The sequence below is a fragment of the Panthera pardus genome, unplaced genomic scaffold (assembly GCF_024362965.1).
Source record: "Panthera pardus isolate Hobbes unplaced genomic scaffold, ASM2436296v1 HiC_scaffold_20, whole genome shotgun sequence".
Lineage (NCBI taxonomy): Eukaryota > Metazoa > Chordata > Mammalia > Carnivora > Felidae > Panthera > Panthera pardus.
Window position 1 is genome coordinate 91,967,520 of NW_026526766.1, and position 21,908 is coordinate 91,989,427.

General features: G+C 67.5%; 1 protein-coding gene across 1 annotated transcript in view; it reads left to right on the forward strand.

Moving 5' to 3' along the window:
* The window catches only part of NOTCH1 (notch receptor 1), a 44,671-nt gene that overhangs the window by 8,396 nt on the left and 14,367 nt on the right, over positions 1-21,908 (forward strand). The window contains 17 exon segments of the mRNA XM_053908540.1: positions 10,403-10,665; positions 11,149-11,487; positions 13,547-13,669; positions 14,063-14,296; positions 14,651-14,806; positions 15,047-15,232; positions 15,545-15,658; positions 16,437-16,553; positions 16,731-16,897; positions 16,899-16,965; positions 17,058-17,168; positions 17,720-17,910; positions 19,095-19,242; positions 19,458-19,471; positions 19,473-19,572; positions 21,241-21,360; positions 21,662-21,814. Coding sequence (XP_053764515.1) covers positions 10,403-10,665; positions 11,149-11,487; positions 13,547-13,669; positions 14,063-14,296; positions 14,651-14,806; positions 15,047-15,232; positions 15,545-15,658; positions 16,437-16,553; positions 16,731-16,897; positions 16,899-16,965; positions 17,058-17,168; positions 17,720-17,910; positions 19,095-19,242; positions 19,458-19,471; positions 19,473-19,572; positions 21,241-21,360; positions 21,662-21,814 — 2,603 coding nt within the window.

Consider the following 21,908-nt stretch of genomic DNA (forward strand, 5'->3'; position numbering starts at 1 on the left):
GGGAACTCTCGGCAGAAACACCCCATATTTCACCATCAGGCGGTCCCTTCTGACCCCGCACCCACCTTAGGTGGCCCCCAAACAACTTTCCCCACTTTCCCCTAAGCTCAGGGGCAGGGATCAGCAGGGATCAGGATGTCTGTCATTAACACCTTAGAGTGAATAGGTTAAGCATTGTCCTCTCTCTGATGCAAAGCTGCTGCTTTGAGCGGGTTGTGGACACCTCTGAGAGGCCGGGCTTCTCGGCTTCTCCCACCAGGCGGCCTGCCCCTTCTGCTGCCCTTTGTTGGGCTGGGGGCTTTCTCTGGAGGTCAGCCCTGGGGCTTCCCTCGCCCGAGCGAGAGGGCTGTCTGGGGCTCCCAGCTTCCTGGAAGGAGTCCTGCTTTCCAATAGGCCTTGGTCAGGGGAAGGCGTGCACTGGGGAGCCTGGCCTCCGACGGCCACCCCTGCGGTTCCCAAACCTGAACGTCCCTCTGGTACAGTTGCCAGCCCCTGCCGGGTCTCAGTCTGGCGGCCCAGTGCAGCGCTGGGGTGTCTCGGGATCAGGCCAGGCCCAGATGCTGCTTTTGTGGTCTCTTGACCCAGACAGCTCACCCCGCCAAGGAGGGGTCCCTCAGCCACAGGACACTTGCAGCTCATCTGGCCCCACTCCACAGGCTGCTCAGAGATGGGTGGGTGGCGGGTGGGAGCCGGTCTGATCAGCGGGAAGTCAGGCCGAATGCTAGGGGGTGGTCTCTGAGATTTTCACCAGAGACGTGGCCCCGTTACCACCTGTGCTGTGCGGTCTGGGGCTGGGGACTCATCCTGGCCACGCCCTGAGCGGGTGAGAGGATTTGTCCCCAGCTGTCCAGCTGACCCCTCGGTGGGCTGGCTGGCAGTCGTGTGCTCTCAGCGTTCCAGTTGGTTCGGTTGAGCTGGGAAAGCGGTCCCCTAGGCACTGTCCCTTCGTCACTGTCCCCTCATCGCTCTGTCCCCTCGTCACTCTGTTGATGCTGGTGATTTGCTGAGCAAACCGCTCCCCCCACGGGGGAGCCGAGGCCGGATGGTCATGTCCATCCCACTGTGAGGGGTGGGGTCTGAGAGGTGGCCACAGGACATCCGAGACGCCTGCCCACCCACCCTGAGAGTTCTGGGACCCACACGGGTCCACTGGGTTGGGCTGGGAAGAAGCTGTTGCTGTCCCTGGGGACCCTTCCGGGCCAGCCTCCTGCCGTCTTCACCCCACGGTGGCGGCCCGGCCTGGGTCACAGTTTGAGCCACAGGCATCTGCCCAGGGGGCCACCGCTGTTGTCCCTGTGCTGATGGGCCTGGGTTACCAGCCTGCTCCAGGCCCCTGGGGAGGAGTTTGCCCCCACTTACGCCTAGCTGGGCAGGCAGACCCAGGCCACAGCAGGCCTCCCACCAGCCCGGCCAGGCCGTGGGACACCAGAGGATAGGGTGGGCGGGAGAGCGGTAGCTGGAGCCTCTGGAAGGGTCAGCCATGCCTTCACAGCAGGGCCTTGTCGCCGGGCTGGGGACCTGCCTGCCCACCATTTCCTCCGCGTTGGTTTGTTGATGAGCGGAAACTATACAGTTACTGGAAATGAGACGTTTGGGGAAGAAGCCAGAGTTTTGAGTGTGTGTATTTTCCCAACAGCTTTTTAGTAAGAGAGATGCTGAGTTCAGGCTGGGGGGTGGGGGAGGGTCCTGCCCCTCGGGGCCCGGTCTCCCCTCCCTCCCGAGAGGGCCTGGGGTGAGGGTCACTGCAGCGTGGGCCTTCCGGTCAACCCGAGGACTCCTCCACCTGTCGGCCTGGCTGGTCCTGGCTCCCCCGGTGCAGCCCACGGGGCGGGGCTTCCCCCCTCTCTCCTCCCTCCAGTGGTCAGAATGAGGGCGGCCTCGGCCCTGTCCTGGTTGAGCGCCAGTTCGGGGAGCCAGGCGTGGCCGTGAGCCCCAGCATCCGTGTGTGCTGGGGCTCAGAGTGGGGTGGCACCCTGCCCGGTGGTCCGGGCCCCGGGTCCGGGCTCGGCTGGCCCCTGCGCTATGCTCACTCGGGCCTGGGCCAGCGATGGGGGTGGGCGCAGAGCCGGAAGTGGAGGCCCGAGCAGGTGGGCGGCTCCAGGTTCTGGAAGACCTGGCTTCCAGCCTGCAGGGGGATGCCGTCTACACTGGTAGCCGTGTACTGGGCTTTCCCCCGTTGTAGCGCAGGGCTCCCGCAGGCTGGGGTGCGGCCCCCACCACCAGCACCGGCTTCCTTCCACCTACCGTGTGGGCTCTGTGACCTTGGGCTGCCCACTCCCCTCTCTGAGGTCCTTTCCTTCAGGACCTTGAGCCGGGCAGAGCATCCCACAGAGTTGCTGGCCGGTGAAGGTGCCGTCCTTGGGGTGTCCCCTTTGTGTTCGTGTGACCGACTGGTCCCGTGTGCCACCCTCCCCCTTGTCCCGACACAACGCATTGGTTGAGGTTTCCTCTGTCCTGGAGCCTTGCCTCGTGCTGCAAGGTCTCGTCCAGAAAGCTGTTCCCAGAGACCGGCCCTGCTTCAGCATTTGGGCAAGGTCATGCTGGGACAGAAGGTCAAGTCCGGCCCAAGAACTTCCCAGTATCCCTGCAGGGGAAGAAACCCCTCCACAGGGCCCTGGACCCATGCCGACGGTCCCAGGACACCCGGGTGTCCCCAGAGGGTGACAGTGCAGGCCCCACCCTCGCCCCACCCCCACCCCGGGCCTGGTGCAACTGGCTGGATTCTGTCTCTGGTATTCGCTGTGCCCCAGGGCACCTTGGAGGCGGTGCTGGGCCCAGGGTGATAGCCAGGTGTGCAAACGGGGGGGGGGGGGGGGGGGGTGTGGGGCCTGGTGGCCCGTGGGGCCGGCCGTGCTCGGTGGGTGTGAGTGAGGAGAGGAGGCCAGATAGAACGGGGCTGGTGACTGGTGCCGGATGGCAGTGACCTTTGGGACCCCTGCTGAGCGAATGCCTGTGCCTCGGCTTAGCCAGAGGCAGCCCACAGCTGGCCCCGACAGGGTCCGGGGCTGTCCCAGGGTCCTCGGCGGAGTGCAGCAGGGGCAGGCTGGGTGTGACCTCCGTCCCTGTCATCTCAGGAAAGCCTCCAGTGCTTTCCAGGTGGGAAAGCCACAGGGGTGCTACGGGCGAGGGTGGTGGTAGGTGCCCGGCACAGGTGTGACCAGCCCTCCTGCTGGACAGGGACCCGGAGAAGTCCCACCTGCCAGCTGGCTGGGAGGCTTCCTGAGTCCCAGAGCTCTCCCCCACGCCCCACCCCCAGCCGGGGTTTTGTGTTTCGGCTGAGCTTGTGGACGTAAGAATGCATTGTGTGCTCCAGCCCTCCAGGTGTGGGAGGGTCAGGTGGCCAGGTGAGGAACCCAGGCCTCCCGGGCAGGGCATCGGGGGTCCAGGGGCACACACCCTCCCTCCTCTGTGCTCGGAGCTCCTGCTGGACCCTTAGCTGCCTCTAGGGGGGCGGCCCTGCTCTGACTGCCTGGGTGGCTGGCTCCTGGCCACACCGCCAGTGGCAGCAGAAGTTAGGAGTTGCATTCATATCCAGGTGGCACTGTGGGCATGATGCGCCTGAGCCCTGGTTTTCTCATCTGTGAAATGGGCCCAGCGTGTAGCTTCAGGGCCGTTGCGGGAACCCCACGAGCTGAAGCTGGCGGTCTAATTACGGGTCGTCTTTCATCCTCCTGGAGTCCACGTGAGGGGGTCCTTGGTGTCCTTGCGAGGCGCGGGGCACAGAACTGAGGTGCCCCTTGTGTGCTTGCCCTGGTCAGCCGCTGGGGTTGGGCGTACAGCCTTCTCCGCTCCCCACGTCCCCTGAGATGGCATCTGCTTCTGGGAGCAGAGGCGGGAAGTTGCCAGAATCATTTCTGGCTTTGGCGTGGAGCTTGGTCTGCAGTTGCTGACTTCATTAATCGAGTTTTGGATTAAGTCCTCCCTGTGGCCTCGTGAGCCTGTCGATTCCTTCATTGCATCCGAGCGATTGGGGTGCAGGTGTGGGTGCCGCCCTGCTGGGGAGCAGAGGCCCCCGAGGCTGTGGGGGGGGGCCGCAGGCGTTCTGGGGACACAGTCGAGGGAGGACACGCGTCCCAACCTTGTCTCTAGTTTGCGGCTCTGGCTTCTGGGAGACTGGGGGGGTGGGGGGGTGTGTGCAGCAGGTTTTTCTGACGTGCCTCACAGCCCTGGCGCTCTCGTGACCTTGGGGGACCCCGTGCTTGCTGTCCCTGCAAGCGCCCGACCCCACACCATGGGTGGGCCTGGGTGCCTGCTGCCGGGCCAGCTCAGGAAGCCGCCGCTGCTTCCCACGTTGAGGGTGGGGCGGCTCTGAGTGACATGGGGGACAATGAGCCATTTGGGGGCATTGTTTTCCCTGCGGTGGGAAAGGTGGCTTCCCGGGAGGGCAGGTGGTTCATCCTCCCACAAAGGGCTTCCCCCAGAGCCGAGGAAGGAAGCCCGAGCTGTTCCTGCGCTTCCTGTTCCCGGCAGATTTTAGACCGTCCAGAGATGCAACCTGGGGAGAAGATTGGAGACAAAGCCGGGAGCGCTGTCAGCAGCTGTTGGGGCCGGAAGGCCTGGGCCCTCGGGGAAGGCTGCACCCCCCCACCCCACCCCCGCCCGCTGGGCTGCTCTTTTGGGCTGTGGGTCTGTCAGGAAGAGCCCTCGCTGCCCCGAGGCCCTGGGAGCAGCCCCAGCCCACCAGGGGCCCCGATCCCCGCTGTGGTCGCCCCTGCACACCTGCCCCACCCTCACCCTGTGCCCCCTGAATGCAGGTCAGGTGGGGGAGGGAGCTGGAGCAGAAAGGGATAGAAGCCGGGAGACAGCCCAAGGCTGGGGGGGGGGGGGGCGGGAGGGGCTTGAGTGCAGCGGAGGTGCTGGCGGGGTCCTAGCCCGCCCCGCGGACAGGTGTCTGGACAAAGGCTTCTGCGGGTCTGAAAGGAAGCCGGGGACTTTGGGGGTGAGGGCAGCGGGCCAGTGCCCACTTGCCCCAAGTCTCTCCTCTCCTGGGGCTTTGTTTCCCCAGAGCTGAGCTGTCCCTGCTGTCCCCAGTGGGAAAGGCCCCCAGCTGCACCCCGCTCCCGGGTAGGGCACAGGCCGGGGAGGCCCCTGAGCTCCCGCCTACCTACAGGCAGTGAGCAAATCACCACCTGGCAGCCAGTCCCTCCTGGAAGACAGGGGTTCCCTGCTGGGGTAGGGGGCGGGACTTGGACTGGCCTTTGCCTAAGGAGGGGCTGAGGTCCCGGGAGCGCCCCCAAGCCCTGCCCAGAGAAAGACCCGGCTCCTTGACCCCCATCTCATGGCTCCACCTGTAGGGGACTGAGGTCCTGGCCTCAGTCTGCCCCTGTAGCAAGGGGCCAGAGCTTTCCCCACCCAGTCCACGGGTGGCCCCAGGTAGGGGAGCTAGGACGTGGGTGGTTCTCTTCTTCCCAGGCGGGGGTCTCAGAAACTCCTGGTCGAGCCGCGCAGGGGTGGGTGGGCCTGGCTTCGCGGCAGCGGCCCCGAGTGTTGTGGTTTGGGTGGAAGGCAGTGGCCTTGGCGGGCCTCTGCTTTGCACTGCGGTGCTGGGCTCTGGGAGGAGCTTCAGCCTCCCGTCCGTGCCCACCCCTTGTCACCAGGGGACTCCGGTGATGTGGCGTTGGCTGGCCCGTACAGCAGGAGCCCGAGGGCCCCAGACTCCGCTTCCTGGGCAGAAAGCTCGAGGAGGGGCAGCAGTGGTGATTCGGGGAGGGGGCTTCTAGGCCTGCATTCTGCTCGGCAGAGGTGGAGTTGGTTAAGGAAGGGATGGCTACTTGCATCCAGGTGGCTTCTTGCTGTAAGGACGCGGGCTGCCCGGTGGCGGGGGCAAGGCGGTGCTGTGCTGCCCGGAGGTCCTGGTGGGTCAGCTCTGTGCAGGGGAAGTCCTGTGTCCCCACAGATGCCCTCAGACGCAGCAGCTCAGCTGGGCCGGTAAATCTGTTCCCAGAAACGCGGTAGGAAATACACACATCAAACCCAGCGCTGCCTAGAGTGAGTGCCCTCTGCCCAAACGGCCAGGTCACCAGATGAGGGGCACGTGCGGTCCCCTTGACCCCCCACCCCCGCTGCACTCCTGGGAAACTGAGGTCCCGGCAGGCAGAGTGGGGCGGGGAGCCCCCCCTGCACCCACCCCCCCCACTCCCTGAAGTTCCTCTGATCGAACTGCATTTCAGCTGTGCCCCCAGGAGGCACCTGTCCTGGAGAATCTCGGGTTCCTCCTGCGGACACAAGGAGGGGTGCCACCTCACTGCCCCCCACCGGCTGGTGGGGGGGGGGGCGCAGGGCCCCACCCCCGGACCACAAACTCCTTGAGGGCAGAACTGAGTACAGCACTTCTCACTGCTTAGTCCTTCCGTCTCTTCCTAGTTTGGGGCAGAGGGAGCTGTCATCTGTCCCCTGGGGGTGGCAGATGGGCCGCTTAGCTTAGAAAAGAAAACAGCGCAATTTAGAATTAGTCCCGGGTGAAAGGTCAAGGCAACGTCTGCCTCCGGATGCTCCCTCGACTTGCATTTCTATGGAGCGGCGCTGGCGGGAGGGGAGGGCGGGAGCCAGCACAGTGGAAATATTGAGGCGGGGAACAAAGCGTCCTCGTCCTCGTCCTCGGCTGTGGGACCACAGGCCCGGCAGCCATTTGGCGCTCCTTGCAGGGCAGGGGGACAGGGTGTCTGCCTGAAGCCCGGCCCCCTGGTGGTCCCTCCACAGCCCTTCCCCTGGAGCCAACCCCCCCACCTGTCACTCACCTGCTGCTTGGGCTGCCTGGGGGTTCCAGGACAGGACAGGACCACAGGCAGGGGGAGGAGCAGACACTGGGTGGCCTCCTCCAGGAGGGGCGCAGGGCCGACAGGAGGGCTTGCTTAGGTCACTCGAGGCCCTGAGCTGGGCCCGCTGTAGGAAGCCTCTCGATTTCGAGGCAGGTGTGGGGTACGGTTTTCCTCGTCAAGCCCACCAGGGGCCTGCACTGACCCCCCCCAGGTCCAGCGTGGAGGACAGACTGGGCACGTCCAAGCAGGGGCCTTATGGTCCCTCCGGCCCCCACAGGGAAGTCTGGGTGGCGTGGGCAGAGGGGGCCCCAGGGGGGCGTCCCCGCAAAGCTCCAGCATACGGCCAGGTCGGGGGAGAGGCGCTCGCAGGTGCAGAGGAGAAAGCAACGGCCCGGAGCTGGAGCACCCCAGAGTGGGGGTGGCGGGGAGGGTGGCCTCGGGACTGGCCCAGACGTCCGCGCTCGCCTCTAGGCCCAGACGCTGTGCCGGGCTGGGTGCTTCCTCTTGGCTCAGGCTCCCGGCCCAGCCCCGGTCGTACCTCGGACCCCACGCACCACACAAAACACCTGCCTCTACTGTTCCGTCTCCAGGGGCCGCCCCTCCTGTAGCTGGGGCGCTGACGGTGCCCGGCAGCCGTGGGGCTGGGCGGCGTGCCTTCGCGGCGGTGTCCGCCTGGCCTGGGCAGGAGCAGGGGAGACAATGGGCCCTGTCAGCTGCCGCCTTCCCCCGCGGAGGAGCCTCCTTGGCTCCTGCCCCGCCCGCCCTGGTTGGCGGCCCGCCGCGCCCGGCTGGGAGCAGCTGCCGCCCGCGTCCCCGGCCACAGGCGCACCTGCTCCCCGGCCAGCCTTTGTCCGCACTACCGACCCCTGATTTATTGGCATGTTTTCCCTTGCTGGCCCGGCGTAACCCGGCCTCGTTGGCTAGGATGTGACCCGTCCAGGTGGGTTCTCCCACAGTCTTCCCACGGGGGTCCCCACTCGGGGGGGGGGGGGGCGGGCGGGGGGCTGGAGAGCAGGGGCCCGTTCACAGGGATATTGTCCCGTGGCTGGAGGGTCTGGGGTGTGCGTCCGGGCAGAGCCTTCTGGTGCCTCTGGGGACGCCCAGCGTCCTGACGAGTTAGGGATTGGTCTGGTGGCAGGGGAGCCCCAGGGACACCCTCTGGGACCACGAAGGCCTCCCCCCCCTCAAGCCAGCAGGGCTCAGAGAGGGAGAGGGTGGTGTGGATAAGGCGGGCTCCCACCCTGCTCTGATGACCAAGCGCCGTCTCTCCGGTACCCACCACCCGCCCGCTCCGTCAGTGGCTGGGAAAGAAAAAAGAGCCTTTTCTCCAAGCGGTGAGCGGTGGCCAGCTCCCGCCTGACAATGGAGGGCATTGATAGGTTGGGGGAGGCGCTGCCTTGCCCCCCCCATCCCCCATAGCTGCACTCCGAGCCCACAGTGCCACTCGGGCCGGGACCAGGCGGTCTGTAACTGGATCCGAGCACCCCCTTCCCCAGCCTCCTGGGGTGTGGCCGTGCCGGGGTGAGGGGACCTGCTCCTGGGGTCTGTCTGTCTCACAGGAGCCGGCCGGCCCCACTGCGCCCTTCTGACCAGGCTGGGCAGGAGCCTCACTCCGCCTGAGTTCCCTCCCTGGGGCCCCGGAGGCGACTTGTTTTCTTTAAGCCAGTTGGTTTGGGACTTTTGGCTTCTGACAACAGATGGTGAGCCCCAGTGGCCATTTCGTGTTGTCCTTGTCCGCCGCACCCAAGCCGTAGCCGCAGAGAAAAGCCCTCGGGGAGACAGATGCCTCCCAGGCATGCAGAGACCCTGAGACCCCAGCCCCTCCGACGGCCACCCCACCCATGCAGGCTTGATTCCAGTCCCTGGGTCAGGCGCGGGGGGGGGGGGGGGGGGGGGGAGGCAGTGAGGACAAGCAGGCTGCCCTCTGCTGAGGGTGGAGGTCCCCAGTGTCCCAGTGTGACGGGTGGGCTCTGAAAGCGGGGGTGTTTTCATGTTTGGGAGAGCCCCCTCTTCATCCAGGGACCCGAGGTTCCCCGCCAGCCCCCGCCTCTGCCAGGGGGAGGAGGCCCCGCCCACCCAGGGCCCAGGACTGTGGGTGCAGCGTCCCGGCTGCCTTCCCAGGCCATGGCGGCCCGGGGGCGGGCCGGGGGCACGTTATGCCTCAGAGGCTTTGCCCCTGGGAAGAACAATGCCTGGCTGGTCCCAGAGCCTTTCCTGAGCTTTTCCCTCAAGTACAAGGCCACAAGGTGACCTCGATGGGCAGTTTGTGGCCCAGGCTCCAGAAGCCGGACCAACAGGTGGCCAAGGGAGGCCCTGTGGTGGGGTGACATGTGCTGAGCCCTGTCCCTGCAAAGAAGCCGTGAGAACCCCCCCCCTCCCGTTCATCTGCTCCTGTTGGAGACTGAGCAGTGCGCTGAGAGGCACAGCATAGACCCTGCAGACATGGTGGCCTTCACCCCCACGCTCCCCCTGCTCCCCCCTGCTCCCCCTGCTCCCCAGCCCGGCTGGCTCGCCAAGAGCTCAGGAAGGATGCTCCTCCTGGCACACCTTGATTTCTCCTGCTGGGAAATGGGTTTGTCTGCTCCCAGCTGATGTTGCCTGGACATCGTGCAGACTTGATGCCAAAGGGGGAGACCGTGTCTGGGCACTAAGTGTGGGTGGGGGATGGGCTGCCAGCTGGGGTGCTCACAGTGGTGCTCCCGGCAGGTGAGACCCCCCCGGCGGGAGCCACTCTGCTGTGTCTGCAGCCTTATGTCTGTTGGTCGTGTGGGTGTTGAAAGAAGAGAAGCTTGGGGCGCCTGGGTGGCTCAGTCGGTTGAGCGCCGACTTCGGCTCAGGTCACGATCTCGCGGTCCGTGAGTTCAAGCCCCGCATCGGGCCCCTGTGCTGACAGCTCAGAGCCCGGAGCCTGTTTCAATTCTGTGTCTCCCTCTCTCTGACCCTCCCCCATTCATGCTCTGTCTTTCTCTGTCTCAAAAATAAATAAACGTTAAAAAAAAAATTAAAAAAAAAAAAAAAAAAAAAAGAGAAGAGAAGCTGGGGGGCGCCTGGGTGGCCCAGTCAGTTACCCGGCCGACTTCGGCTCAGGTCACGATCTCGCGGTCCGTGGGTTCGAGCCCCGCGTCGGGCTCTGTGCTGACCGCTCAGAGCCTGGAGCCTGCTCCCGACTCTGTGTCTCCCTCTCGCTCTGACTCTTTCTCTCTCTCTCAAAAATAAACAAACATTTAAAATTTAAAAAAAAAGAAAAAAAAAAAAAAGTAAAGCTGCGGACTGTTTTATTACCCAAATAAGGCACGTTGGTTACAGAACAGCTTGAGGTAGAAAGAGGAGACCAGCCCCCCACACCAAAGGGTCTCGGGGCACCCCCTCCCTGGGAGCGGCTGTGGGCCCGTGTGTCCCCTTCTCTGCGGCCACGCAGACGCTCACGAGGGTTTGCAATCAGGTCCGGCCTCGCGGAGCCTTCCGGTCTCCAGCCCGTCGGCCCACGCGTGAGGTCGTGCGGCCCCCACCGCTGTCTGGTCCCGGGACGTGCCGCCCGCGGCGGGGCCCGACCGCGGCTGGCGCTCCCCGGGGACGGCGCAGGGGGCCGGGGCCGGGCGGACGGGGAGCCGGTGGAAGTAACCGCTCCGGCCTGTCTGCTGCAGCTGTAGCGGTGCCTTCGCGGGCCGGCGATGCCAGGCGCCCAACCCCTGCCTCAGCGCCCCCTGCAAGAACGCGGGCACGTGCCACGCGGTGGACCACGGCGGCCCGGTGGACTACGCCTGCGCCTGCCGCCTGGGCTTCTCCGGGCCCCTCTGCCTGACGCCCCGGGACAACGCCTGCCTCGCCAAGCCCTGCCGCAACGGCGGCACCTGTGACCTGCTCACGCTGACCGAGTACAAGTGCCGCTGCCCCCCCGGCTGGTCAGGTGAGGCCCCCGGCCCCGGCCCCGGTCCCCCCCCCCCACTGCCCGTGCACCGTGACGTGCTGGGAGAAGGCCAGGGCTTTCTGCAGTCCGTGACCCCCGCCCTCGAGTCCCCGGGCCCCTTTCCAGCCCCGACATCCGCTCCGGGAACCCCGGGGCTCCCTGCCTCTGCGAGGAGGGGGCCCTCCGTCTAGTGGGGTCCCCAGGGTCCGCTGGCCCTGCATCAGGACCTCCGACGGCGAGCTCTCCAGAGAACACGAACTCTGGAGGGGACAGTCTGGGTCCGGTCTCGGGGCCCCCTGCCCCCGCTGGCCGTGTGTCCCGGGAACCTCGGTCCCCATCTCCAGGAAGATGGCCGTGTCCCGTCGTGGGGTCCCGGCAATTAAAGAGACGGTGCTGACAGGTTTGCGCCAGGCTGGCACCTCCACGGTGCCTGGAAGTTGTCCCTGGACCCCGGCGTGACCCCTCCCCCCCCTCGCCCCCCAGGGAAGATGTGCCAGCAGGCCGACCCGTGTGCCTCCAACCCGTGTGCCAACGGCGGCCAGTGCCTGCCCTTCGAGGCCTCGTACATCTGCCGCTGCCCGCCCGGCTTCCACGGCCCCACCTGCAGGCAGGACGTCAACGAGTGCGGCCAGAGCCCCGGGCTCTGTCGCAACGGAGGCACCTGCCACAACGAGGTCGGCTCCTACCGCTGCACCTGCCGCGCCACCCACACCGGCCCCCACTGCGAGCTGCCCTACGTGCCCTGCAGCCCCTCACCCTGCCAGAACGGGGGCACCTGCCGCCCCACGGGGGACACCACCCACGAGTGCGCCTGCCTGCCAGGTACTGCCCCGGGGAGGCCCCGGGGGTGCGGGCCGGGCCGGGGCTCGGAGGACGGTGTCCCAGCACACACAGGACGGCGGGCGGGTCTGGAAAGGGGGGTACCAGTTAGGGGAGCCTGGCACAGGGTCCAGGCATCTCCCTGGTCTCCCACCTTCTCACTTCTGCCTGGGGGTGGGGTCCGCTGCAGCCGCCCAGCGCTTGTCCCCCATGCCAGGGACCCGGGGTCCCTGCAGCCCCCAGGGCGGGCTCCTGGCTGAGCCTGGCTGGACGGGCGTATCCTCCCAGTGCCCCGTCTGCCCCGCGGGTGCCGCTGCCCTCATGGCCCCTGGCTCTTCGCCCTGCTCTGAGCCCCTCACCTTGAATTCCCCAGAGCCACGTGCAAGTTAGGGAACGAGGCGCAGCTGCAGGGACATCCTTGTTTGTGCCTCCCCGGGTCTCTTGTTTCCATGTGGTCGGAGCTCACGTCGCTGCCCCCCCCCCCCCCAGTGGCCTGGATGTGGGGGCTGGTGTGGGACAGCCGCCCCTGCTGGTCCCCCAGCGGCTCCACCGTCCCTGCTGTAGGGGCTGGTCTTCCCGCTGTAGCTTTTGAGTCAGTTTTGCGGCTGGTGATCTAAAAATAATAACATTGGCGAGAGGCTTAAAAACCTCCTGGGTCGGTGGGGTTTGGGTCCTGGGCGCTCAGGGCCCAGCCGACCTGGGGGGTGACGGGTGGATTGACCCAACGGCCCCTGCAAAGGGGAAGCGTTCTGCCTGCCTGTCCGCCACCAAGCCCGGGGCCTCGTCACCGCACCAGCCAGCTTTGTGTGCAGGCTCGAAGGGCACGCGTTTCCTGAGTGTCGCTGGGTGTTCCCCTTGCCCCCTGACCACCCCAGGGCTGCTGGCTGGCCAGCTGTCCCTGGGGGCCAAGAGATAAGCCCACTCGCCAGGCCTGCCCCTGGGTTCTGGGTTCAGATGCCTTTTTGCTGGCCTGGTGACCTCGGGCCTGGGACCTCACATCCAGCCACGTGTCTCAAGAGAAGCCTGCCCTCCAGGGGCCACACTGAGGGCTGGAGGACGTGAGCTGTGGGGCGACCCGCCAGGGGACACCCTGGTCATGGAGCTGGTGCTGGCTCCCGCTGGGGCCAGCGGGGCGAGATTCTCCCGGTGAGGGCTCGCCAGGCTTGTGTGCCGCACGGCCCTGTAGGAGACCCTCGGAGGTACTGGGGTGGGGGGCGGGGAGGCGTGCTCAGGCCCCTACAACATACGTGGGAGTCAGAACTCAGGCTCCGGGCTCTGATTTGGGGCACTCTCTCTAAAACACTGTCCACTGTCCACTTCGGCTCTTCTAGACCACCTGCTTTACCCCCCAGGGCACCGGTGGGGTGGGCGGCCCGAGGGAGGGGATCGGCTCTCCTCGGGCAGGAGACAGGTTCAAAGGCGCCCCGGGAGGGGCATTAATTAGTAACTGGCTGTAGGTTTGGGCTCTTGCCAGGCGCACCTTTGTTGGTTGATGATTGAACCGGCGGGAGTTGAGCGGGTTAATAGGTGACTGGCGTGGAGGCGACGTTGACAGAGGTTGGCCCGGCTTGGGGGGGAGAAGCGGGCACCACACCTCTGTTCCTGGGAAGCTGAGGGCCGCGTGTCCGCCCTGCCTCCTCCGGGCTTCTGCCTGGAGCCCTCCCCGGCCCCAGCACAGCGCCTCACCTGCAGGCAGCACCCGCTTACAGCCGCCCCTGGTTAACTCTGCTACACGGGATTTTTACGACGCCCCGTCCAGGATCCCGTGTTCCCAAGTCCCCGTCTGTTCAGCGGGCCCTTTGCACAATGATTCCTCAGAGAGGAACGTGTCACACGTGGGCCCTGGAGTGTGGGGCCTGGTCACACGGGGAACAGGGGGACCAGGGGATGGGGCTTGGACCCCGAGGGCCCCGAGGGCCCTGAGGTGGTGGGCATCCCGGGGCAGGCCCTGAGGGGGGCGGCAGCTGGTCCAGAGCAGGGTGTCGTGGGTCCAGCCAGGAAGATGCTGGGGCGAGCACAGATGGGCAGGGTCTGACCGGGCTCCTGGCTCCCCCTGCCGCAGGCTTCACTGGCCAGAACTGCGAGGAGAATATCGACGACTGTCCCGGAAACAGCTGCAAGAACGGAGGCGCCTGCGTGGACGGCGTGAACACTTACAACTGCCGCTGCCCGCCCGAGTGGACAGGTGCACACGCAGGGGAGCGGCCCCCGCCCGACACAGTGCCCGCACAGGGAGCGCGGTCCGGGAAGGGCGGCGTGACCCGGGGCAGCCCCTGCCCGCGACCGGGGGGCCGAGGCCCCCGCCCTACCATCGGCTCGTCGGTGCGGGTCGCGTGCGGCCCCCCAGGCAGGGGCGCGCCACAGTCGGGTCCCCTGGGCTTCGGCCAGGCTGGGGATGGCGGACAAGCGTGGGCCCCCCCAGAGCACCGGTGCCCACAGCAGAGCGATGGGGGGCCGGGGGCAGCGGGGATACAGCGGTCCAGGCTGCGGTGGGTGGAGGAGTCTGCCTGGGAAGGCTTCCCGGGGGCGGTGGCCCCCGGGCCCGGTGGTCGAGGCGTGACGGGCTGGGCCTCCGCAGGCCAGTACTGCACCGAGGACGTAGACGAGTGCCAGCTGATGCCCAACGCCTGCCAGAACGGCGGGACCTGCCACAACACCCACGGCGGCTACAACTGCGTGTGCGTCAACGGCTGGACGGGGGAAGACTGCAGCGAGAACATCGACGACTGTGCCAGCGCCGCCTGCTTCCACGGGGCCACCTGCCACGACCGAGTGGCCTCCTTCTACTGCGAGTGTCCTCATGGCCGCACCGGTGAGCGCCCCGGCCACGGGGGGCGGGGCTGCCCCCCGAGGCGGGTCTGGGGGGTGGGGCGTGGGCACAGGGGACGTGGCACCACCGCCCTGGGCTCCCCCGGCCCTGCCTGGCGTGTGCAGCCTCGCTCAGGCGCACGGCTGATGGCTTTTGCCGAAGGGGCCTTTCCGGAGGGAAGGAGGCCGGGGTGCCCGGGGCAGGCCTGCTGGTGACGAGCCCCCCAGGGTAGTCTGGGGGTCGTGGGCCCGACGGGGCCGCCGGGCAGCGTGGCCATGGGAGGCCCGTCCCTGTGGAGCCGGGCCTGGACCCAGGCCGGAGAGGTAGCGCCCCGCTGACCGCGGCCGCCCCGCCCAGGTCTGCTCTGCCATCTAAACGACGCCTGCATCAGCAACCCTTGCAACGAGGGCTCCAACTGTGACACCAACCCCGTCAACGGCAAGGCCATCTGCACCTGCCCCTCCGGGTACACGGGCCCGGCCTGCAGCCAGGACGTGGACGAGTGCTCGCTGGGTGCGTCGGGCAAGTCGTGCGGTTGGGGGGGGGGTGCTGGGGAGTCTGGGACATCGACTCCGCCCTCAGAGGGTTCCTGGTCTGACGGGGGGGGGGGGGGCGTGGCACCCACCCCCCCCCGCCTCCAGCAGAGAGGACTGCCAGTCTGATGGGGGAGGCGAGCATGCCCCAGAATGGTCCGGTGGCCGGGGTGCCTGAAGCAGGCTCTCACCGGTGCTGCCCCGCCCCGGCCCCCACCAGGCGCCAACCCCTGTGAGCACGCGGGCAAGTGCATCAACACGCTGGGCTCCTTCGAGTGCCAGTGTCTGCAGGGCTACACGGGCCCGCGCTGCGAGATTGACGTCAACGAGTGCATCTCGAACCCGTGTCAGAATGACGCCACCTGCCTGGACCAGATCGGGGAGTTCCAGTGCATCTGCATGCCGGGTACGTGGAGCCAGCCTCCTGCCTGTCGGGGTGACCCCGCTGGCGGCGCCCCTGGCGACCGCTCTGTGCCCCTGGCCTCCGCGCCGGCCCGGGCCGGCCCGCGGGGCACCAGCCCAGAGGGCAAGCGCCAGGGCTTGGGGGGCGGGGGGCCCGGGAGCCAGGCGAGCCGCAGGAGAACAGGTACGGAGGGTGCTGGCCAGTCGCCTCTGCCGGCGGCTGGCGTGGGCGTCCATCTCTGTGCCCTGAGCTGCGGTGGGGGGTGGCCGCGGCTCTTCACGGACCCCTGTGCCCCCTCCCCGCCCCCCGCCCCAGGCTACGAGGGCGTGCACTGTGAGGTCAACACGGACGAGTGCGCCAGCAGCCCCTGCCTCCAGAACGGCCGCTGCCTGGACAAAATCAACGAGTTTCTGTGCGAGTGCCCCACAGGTGAGGCCCGTCCCCAGCGGGGCTGCTGCCCAGCCCCCACCGTCCCTCTGGGGGAGGTAGGCCGGGAGCTCCGACGACCCACTAGGAGGCCTAGCTCAGGTCTGGGCCTGGTCCTACGGGAGCCCCTTCTCCTGTCCTGAGGGGCACCGGGCAGGTCCCCCAGGGACTGGCCTGCAAGGACTTCACTTCGGGAGTGGTCAGGCCAGGCCACGTCAGGCTGGGCTTAGGGGGAGCCCGGGACCCAGAAATCCTCCCTGCCGCTGGGGTTCCCCTGGGAGCGGGATTATAGTCCCCAGGTCCCCGGGGAGCTTAGGTGGTGAAGAGATGCCAGCCCGGCTCTCTGAGGGCTCGCAGCTGGGAGGGAGTGGGCCTGCCCCGCCCTCCCCACCTCTGCTGGCCTGCAGGAGACACAACAGGAGGGCTCCAGGAGCCCGTGGCCGGAGGGTCTGTAGGTCTAGGATGCCGACACTCGGGAGGCCTGGCAGGTCAGAGCCGTGGGCCTGCAAGGTATAAATCAGCCGTCCCAGACGCTGAGTGGGGGACCTCGTTCACCGCGGGATGGCTGGGACCGTAGTAGCCGGAGTCTGTATGAGAAAAGCCCCTCCTGCAGGGGCAGTGGCAGGAGCTGAAAGGGAGCAAGAGGAGAGGTCAGGAGGGCTACTGGGCCCTGGCCGGAGCGTGGCCTGGGGAGGGACTCCCTGCTGTGGCCCGGCGGGGGCTCGGCCACGGGCCCCCCCGGCACCCATTGCGTCCGACTGCCTCCCTGTCCTCGCCGCAGGCTTCACCGGGCACCTGTGTCAGTTTGACGTGGACGAGATGTGTGCAAGCACGCCTTGCAGGAACGGCGCCAAGTGCCTGGACGGGCCCAACACCTACACCTGCGTGTGCACGGAAGGTGCGGGGGCCGGTGGGCAGAGGGTGGGCAGGCTCCCGGGTCTGGGGAAGGGGCGGGGGGGGGGGCGGGGGGTCCCGTGATGAACGGCACGCTGCCCACTCTGCTCCGGGAGAGCCCGGGTGTGGTTGGGGCCTTTCCGGAGCAGCCGCCCTGAGTGCCCTTGGCCTTGCCCTGCAGGCTACACGGGGCCGCACTGCGAGGTGGACATTGACGAGTGTGACCCCGATCCTTGCCACTACGGGTCGTGCAAGGATGGTGTTGCCACCTTCACCTGCCTGTGCCGGCCGGGCTACACGGGCCACCACTGCGAGACCAACGTCAACGAGTGTCACAGCCAGCCCTGCCCGCCACGGCGGCACCTGCCAGGACCGCGACAACGCCTACCTGTGCCTCTGCCTCAAGGGGACCACAGGTGCCTGGGGGAGGGCGGGGGGGCGGGGTGTGTGTGTCGGGGGGACGGTGGGGGGGGCCCAGGAGCTGACCTCCGGTGCTGCCCACCGCCAGGACCCAACTGTGAGACCAACCTAGATGACTGTGCCAGCAGCCCCTGTGACTCAGGCACGTGTCTGGACAAGATCGACGGCTACGAGTGCTCGTGCGAGCCGGGCTACACAGGTGAGCGGCCTGGGGCCTAGGGACCCGCTGGGGCTCTGCCCCTCCCAGGCCCCTCAAGCCCTTGCCGCAGGGGCCGAGGTCAAGGCCAGCGACTCCGCCGGGTCCCCAGGTGGGCGGGACGGGGCAGGCCTCCACCCAGGGCCCAGCTCTCCGGCTGCCAGCCTCGGCCCATTGGGGCAGAGACCACGGGAGGCCTGGGCTCTGACCAGGACCGGGACGGGCACCCTCGAGCCCCTTATCCCTGGTCAGGGCAGACTCCTCTGGGCGTGCGTCCTGTGTCTTCCCCGAAGGCGTCTCTGGGCGGTTGGGCTGACGCCGGCCTTGTCCCCGGGGCCCCTGGGCCCGGCCGGCTGGCGCTGTGCTCCCGTGCGAAGCCCCCGCTTACCCAGGTTACGCCTCGGAAGGACCTGGGGAGAGGGGTTGGGTGTCGTCCCCGTTCAACAGGGCAAACTGAGGCTCCGAGGGGCCAGAACTTGCTCACGAAGACCCCCCTGCCCCTCCTTCTGGGGGGGCCCGGCTGTGGGTATCTGAGCCCCCCTCCCCGCTTCCAGGGAGCATGTGCAACGTCAACATCGACGAGTGTGCGGGCAACCCCTGCCACCACGGGGGCACCTGCGAGGACGGCACCAACAGCTTCACCTGCCGCTGCCCCGAGGGCTACCACGGCCCCACGTGCCTGTCCGAGGTCAACGAGTGCAGCAGCAACCCCTGCATCCACGGGGCCTGCCGGGACAGCCTCAACGGGTAGGTGTGGGCGGGAGCTCTGTCCCCGGAGGCCGGCGGGCGAGGGAGAGGCCTGCGCGGAGCCTCGGACAGGCCGGGAGCGGGTGCCCCTCACAGGCAAGGGCTCGCAGGGCCCTCGCCGGCTCCTGGTGTGTGCTCAGCACGGCCACGTGTGGTCACGGGGCCCCGGACGCGCTTGTGGGTCAGCGGCAGCCAGCACGCGTGTGTGTGACACCGGGGTCTACCTTGTTCTCCGTCCTGGCTGCTGAAACGGCTCCCATCCGCGGAGGTGAAAGGGGCACACCTGGGTCCGTGTTGAGGAGGTGGGCAAGGTCGCCTAAGGATGGGGGTCTGGGGGCCAGCAGCGTGGTCACAGTCCCACCCCCACCTCCAAGCAGGAGAGGGGCTGCAGGTGGAGTTCACCAGCCGTGCCTGTGCAACAGAAGAGCGCGAACCGGTGGGGTTCAGAGAGCTCCTGGCTGAGGGCAGCTGGAGGTGCCGGGAGGGTGGCGCCCAGAGCACAGGAGCCCATGCCTCCCCCACACCTTGTCCCATGCGTCTCAACCCGTGCGGGTTGTTCTAAGGTTAGGCTTGTGTAGCAAACCACTGGCCTAGCGAGCGAAGCCCTTTTCTGACTCCCGGGAGCCGTTCTAGCCAATCTCCGTCCCGAGGAGAGGGTCTTGGGAAACCGGGTATGTGGCTGGTCGGTCAGAAGTACAGGTGACAGCCCGGCCCCCCACGATGGGCGTCTGGCGTGGGTGCTGTGTGTGGGCCCGAGCCCTTCTCCCGGGGCGTCCTTCCCAGGAGCGAGTTGTAGGACACCCGGCTGGCGTGGCCCCCCGCACGCGTGGTGTCGGCAGGGCGAGGGTGTGGAGCGGAGGCAGAGCTCACCTGGTTCCTGACACCTGCTCCGCACCCAGCGCTGGCCGCGTGGATGGGGCTGTTGATGCGGGCGGGGACCTCGTACTCTGTGTCCAAGGCCACGTGGTGGGTGAGTGGCAGGTGGCCTTCTGACGACTGCCCGGATGTGGCACGGCCACACCCATAGCCGCCCTCTTGGGCGGGTGGGGGGCTGGGGTCCCCCCGCGAAAGGACTCTCCGGTGGGGGTGCCCCCCCCCCCCACCCCCGTGCCATCAGGCCTGGGGACGGCAGCAGGGCCGGGAGCTTGGGCGCACTTCAATGGCGCCGTGGTCACCCCTGCAGGTACAACGTGTGACTGTGACCCCGGGTGGAGTGGGGCTCACTGTGACATCAACACCAACGAGTGTGAGTCCAACCCCTGCGCCAACGGGGGCGCCTGTAGAGACATGACCAGCGGCTACGTGTGCACCTGCCGCGAGGGCTTCAGTGGTGAGTGGGGCCGGGCAGGGGTGCTGGCGCAGAGCGGGCCCTCGGGGGGCGCTGGGACCGCGGCGCCTCGCTCCTCTCTCCCGCCACAGGCACCCGCTGCCCTCAGGGCAGACCCTCCGGGGTAGGCTCGGCGCGGGGCTCTCCCTCCACCCTAGGGGGCCCCTTCAGAGCCTCTGGGGTGATGGGCGCACTCACCACCGGCCCTCTGTCTCCAGGGCCCAATTGCCAAAACCAACATCAACGAGTGTGCGTCTAACCCGTGCCTGAACCAGGGCTCGTGCATCGATGATGTGGCCGGCTACACGTGCAACTGCCCGCTGCCCTACACAGGTGAGGGCGGGGCCCACGGGTGCGGGCGTGCGTGGCACAGTGCGTGCCCGGTGGCTTTCCTGGGGCCGGCCGGGCTCCTGACTCAGTAGGTACACCCAGAGTTCCGCTCGCCACGTGCAGGCTGAGGGCTGGCCACATTCGGGCCTCATTCCGCAAATTTCTGCCAAAGTCACACACGACTATATAGGACACTGGACAGCGATCTTAATACGAGCGTGTCCCGAGTACTTGGTTTGGCCAGCCTGCCTGGGAGGGGAGGAGATGGGGTGCTGCACAGCAGAGCCACAAGCTAGGCCTGGGCTGCTGGCCTCCACGGCCCAGCGTCCACACTGCATGGGCCTCTGGGGGCCGGACTGCCCCCCCCCCCCCCCCCACCTTGCTGGCCAGGCCTGAGGGATCCTTTGACGGCGGGCCCTCTTTGTGTCGGGGAAACAAGGAGCCCTCTGTTAGCGCCAAGCAGAGGCGGGAGGCGTTTCCCTGGGCGTCCCAGCGTCTGCCGTTGGCTCCGGCCAACGGGATCGCGGGAAATGGTCCCCTCCGTGGAGGAGATTTGCAAAGTGTTAAAAAACAAAAGTCCACAACCACTGCTGTCCCTGGGTCCCACTGGGAGTGGGCCGAGGGCGCTGCCGCTGGGGACAGCCTCGGGCCTCCCTGCTGACGAGCCTGGAGGTCCCGAGAGAGCCCTGTCCGGCCAGGCTGGGGGATGGGGGGGGGGGTGGGGAGGAGGGGGCCTGTCTCCGTGCTGGTGGCTCCCACCACACGAGGCAGCCTGTGGCCAGAGCTGGGGACCTGGATTTTCTCTCCTGCATTGGTGAGGCAGCTTGTGGCCGGTAGCCGCCCAGGGGCCCCTTGCCTGGGACGCACGAGTCCCTTGCAGATACAGCATCGGAGGCTGGCGGGCCTGGTGGGGAGGAGCCGGCCTGTGCTGACCTGCTTCCCGTCTGCCCACTTCCTGCTTCCCTCTGCACAATTGTCGGAAACTCTGGCGAATTTCCTGCCTGCCTAGGTCACCGTGGAAACAGATAGAAAGAAAGGCCTTGGAAACTCACACCAGCAGGCCAGGGAGATAATGGGCTACGGGGAAGATAGTGCTTCCTTTCTTCCCCGGGAATCAGCCCCCACGGCCGTAAACAGGAAGGCTGTCCGCTGGGTTTCCATGGAGGAAAGTCGCCCCAGTGCGACCCGCTTCTGGCGAGACTCCCTTCCCTGCGCCGGGGTCCTGTACCACAGGTGCTCCCTGACGGGGAGGGGTGCTCGGGGCCGGGGCTCCTCCCCTGCTGTCCGGCCTCTGCTCGGTGGCCTCCGTGACCGGCCGCGGGCTGCCTGTGGCCCCAGAGCCCTTGGGAGGAGCTCTAAGGCCTCCAGGAGACCAGGAGAGGGCGTGAGGCCGGGAGCAGGCACTCCCGAGGGGTTGAGGCCCAGGCCGTGTCCTGCGGGGACAGTTTTGGAGCCAAGTAGCCCCCCGGTTTGGGTTCTCACTCCGCCAGGAGCTCACCCATGGTCCCGAGGGCGGCACCACCCCCCACCCCCCCTCCTGCCCCACGGGGCTGTCAGACAGAGGACTCTGGCGGCTCAGGGGCCATCAGGGCCTCCGTCGGGAGATGCCATGGGGCATTGGTCCTCTGGGCCAGGCCCCCTGGGTCTCAACGCTGTCCCCCTTGCCCTCAGGAGCCACGTGTGAGGTGGTGCTGGCCCCGTGCGCCCCCGGCCCCTGCAGGAACGGTGGCGAGTGCCAGGAGTCCGAGGACTTCGAGAGCTTCTCGTGCGTCTGTCCTGCAGGCTGGCAAGGTGAGGCCTCCTGGCCCTGCAGCCCTGCCTGGGTCCGCTCTCCTGGGGCGGGAGGTCTGGGGCGCTCCCCATCTCTGCAGGCTGCAGAGCCACCTGTAGGGGCTCCGGAAGCAGAGATGGGCCTGGCAGGGCCCTTCCCACCCCCAGTTTCTGTCTGCTTGGCCCCAAACTGGGGGATCGCAAGTCAGAGAGCCCCCTTCCTTCCTGGGGTGCCCCCAGGGGACGGTCCCGGGGCAGAGAAGGCTGCCGGAGAGGCCTGGAGGGCGGGGGCTGAACTGTCGGCCCCCTCCTCCTCCCCCAGGACAGACATGCGAGGTCGACATCAACGAGTGTGTCAAGAACCCGTGCCGCCACGGCGCCTCCTGCCAGAACACCAACGGCGGCTACCGTTGTCGCTGCCGCGCCGGCTACACGGGGCACAACTGCGAGACGGACGTGGATGACTGCCGACCCAGTGAGTGGCGGGGCCCGCTCGGCCACCTGTTAACGCGGTTTTCTGGGCAGGACCTGCGGTTTTCTGGGCAGGCACGGGGCAGGGAGCGGGCTGG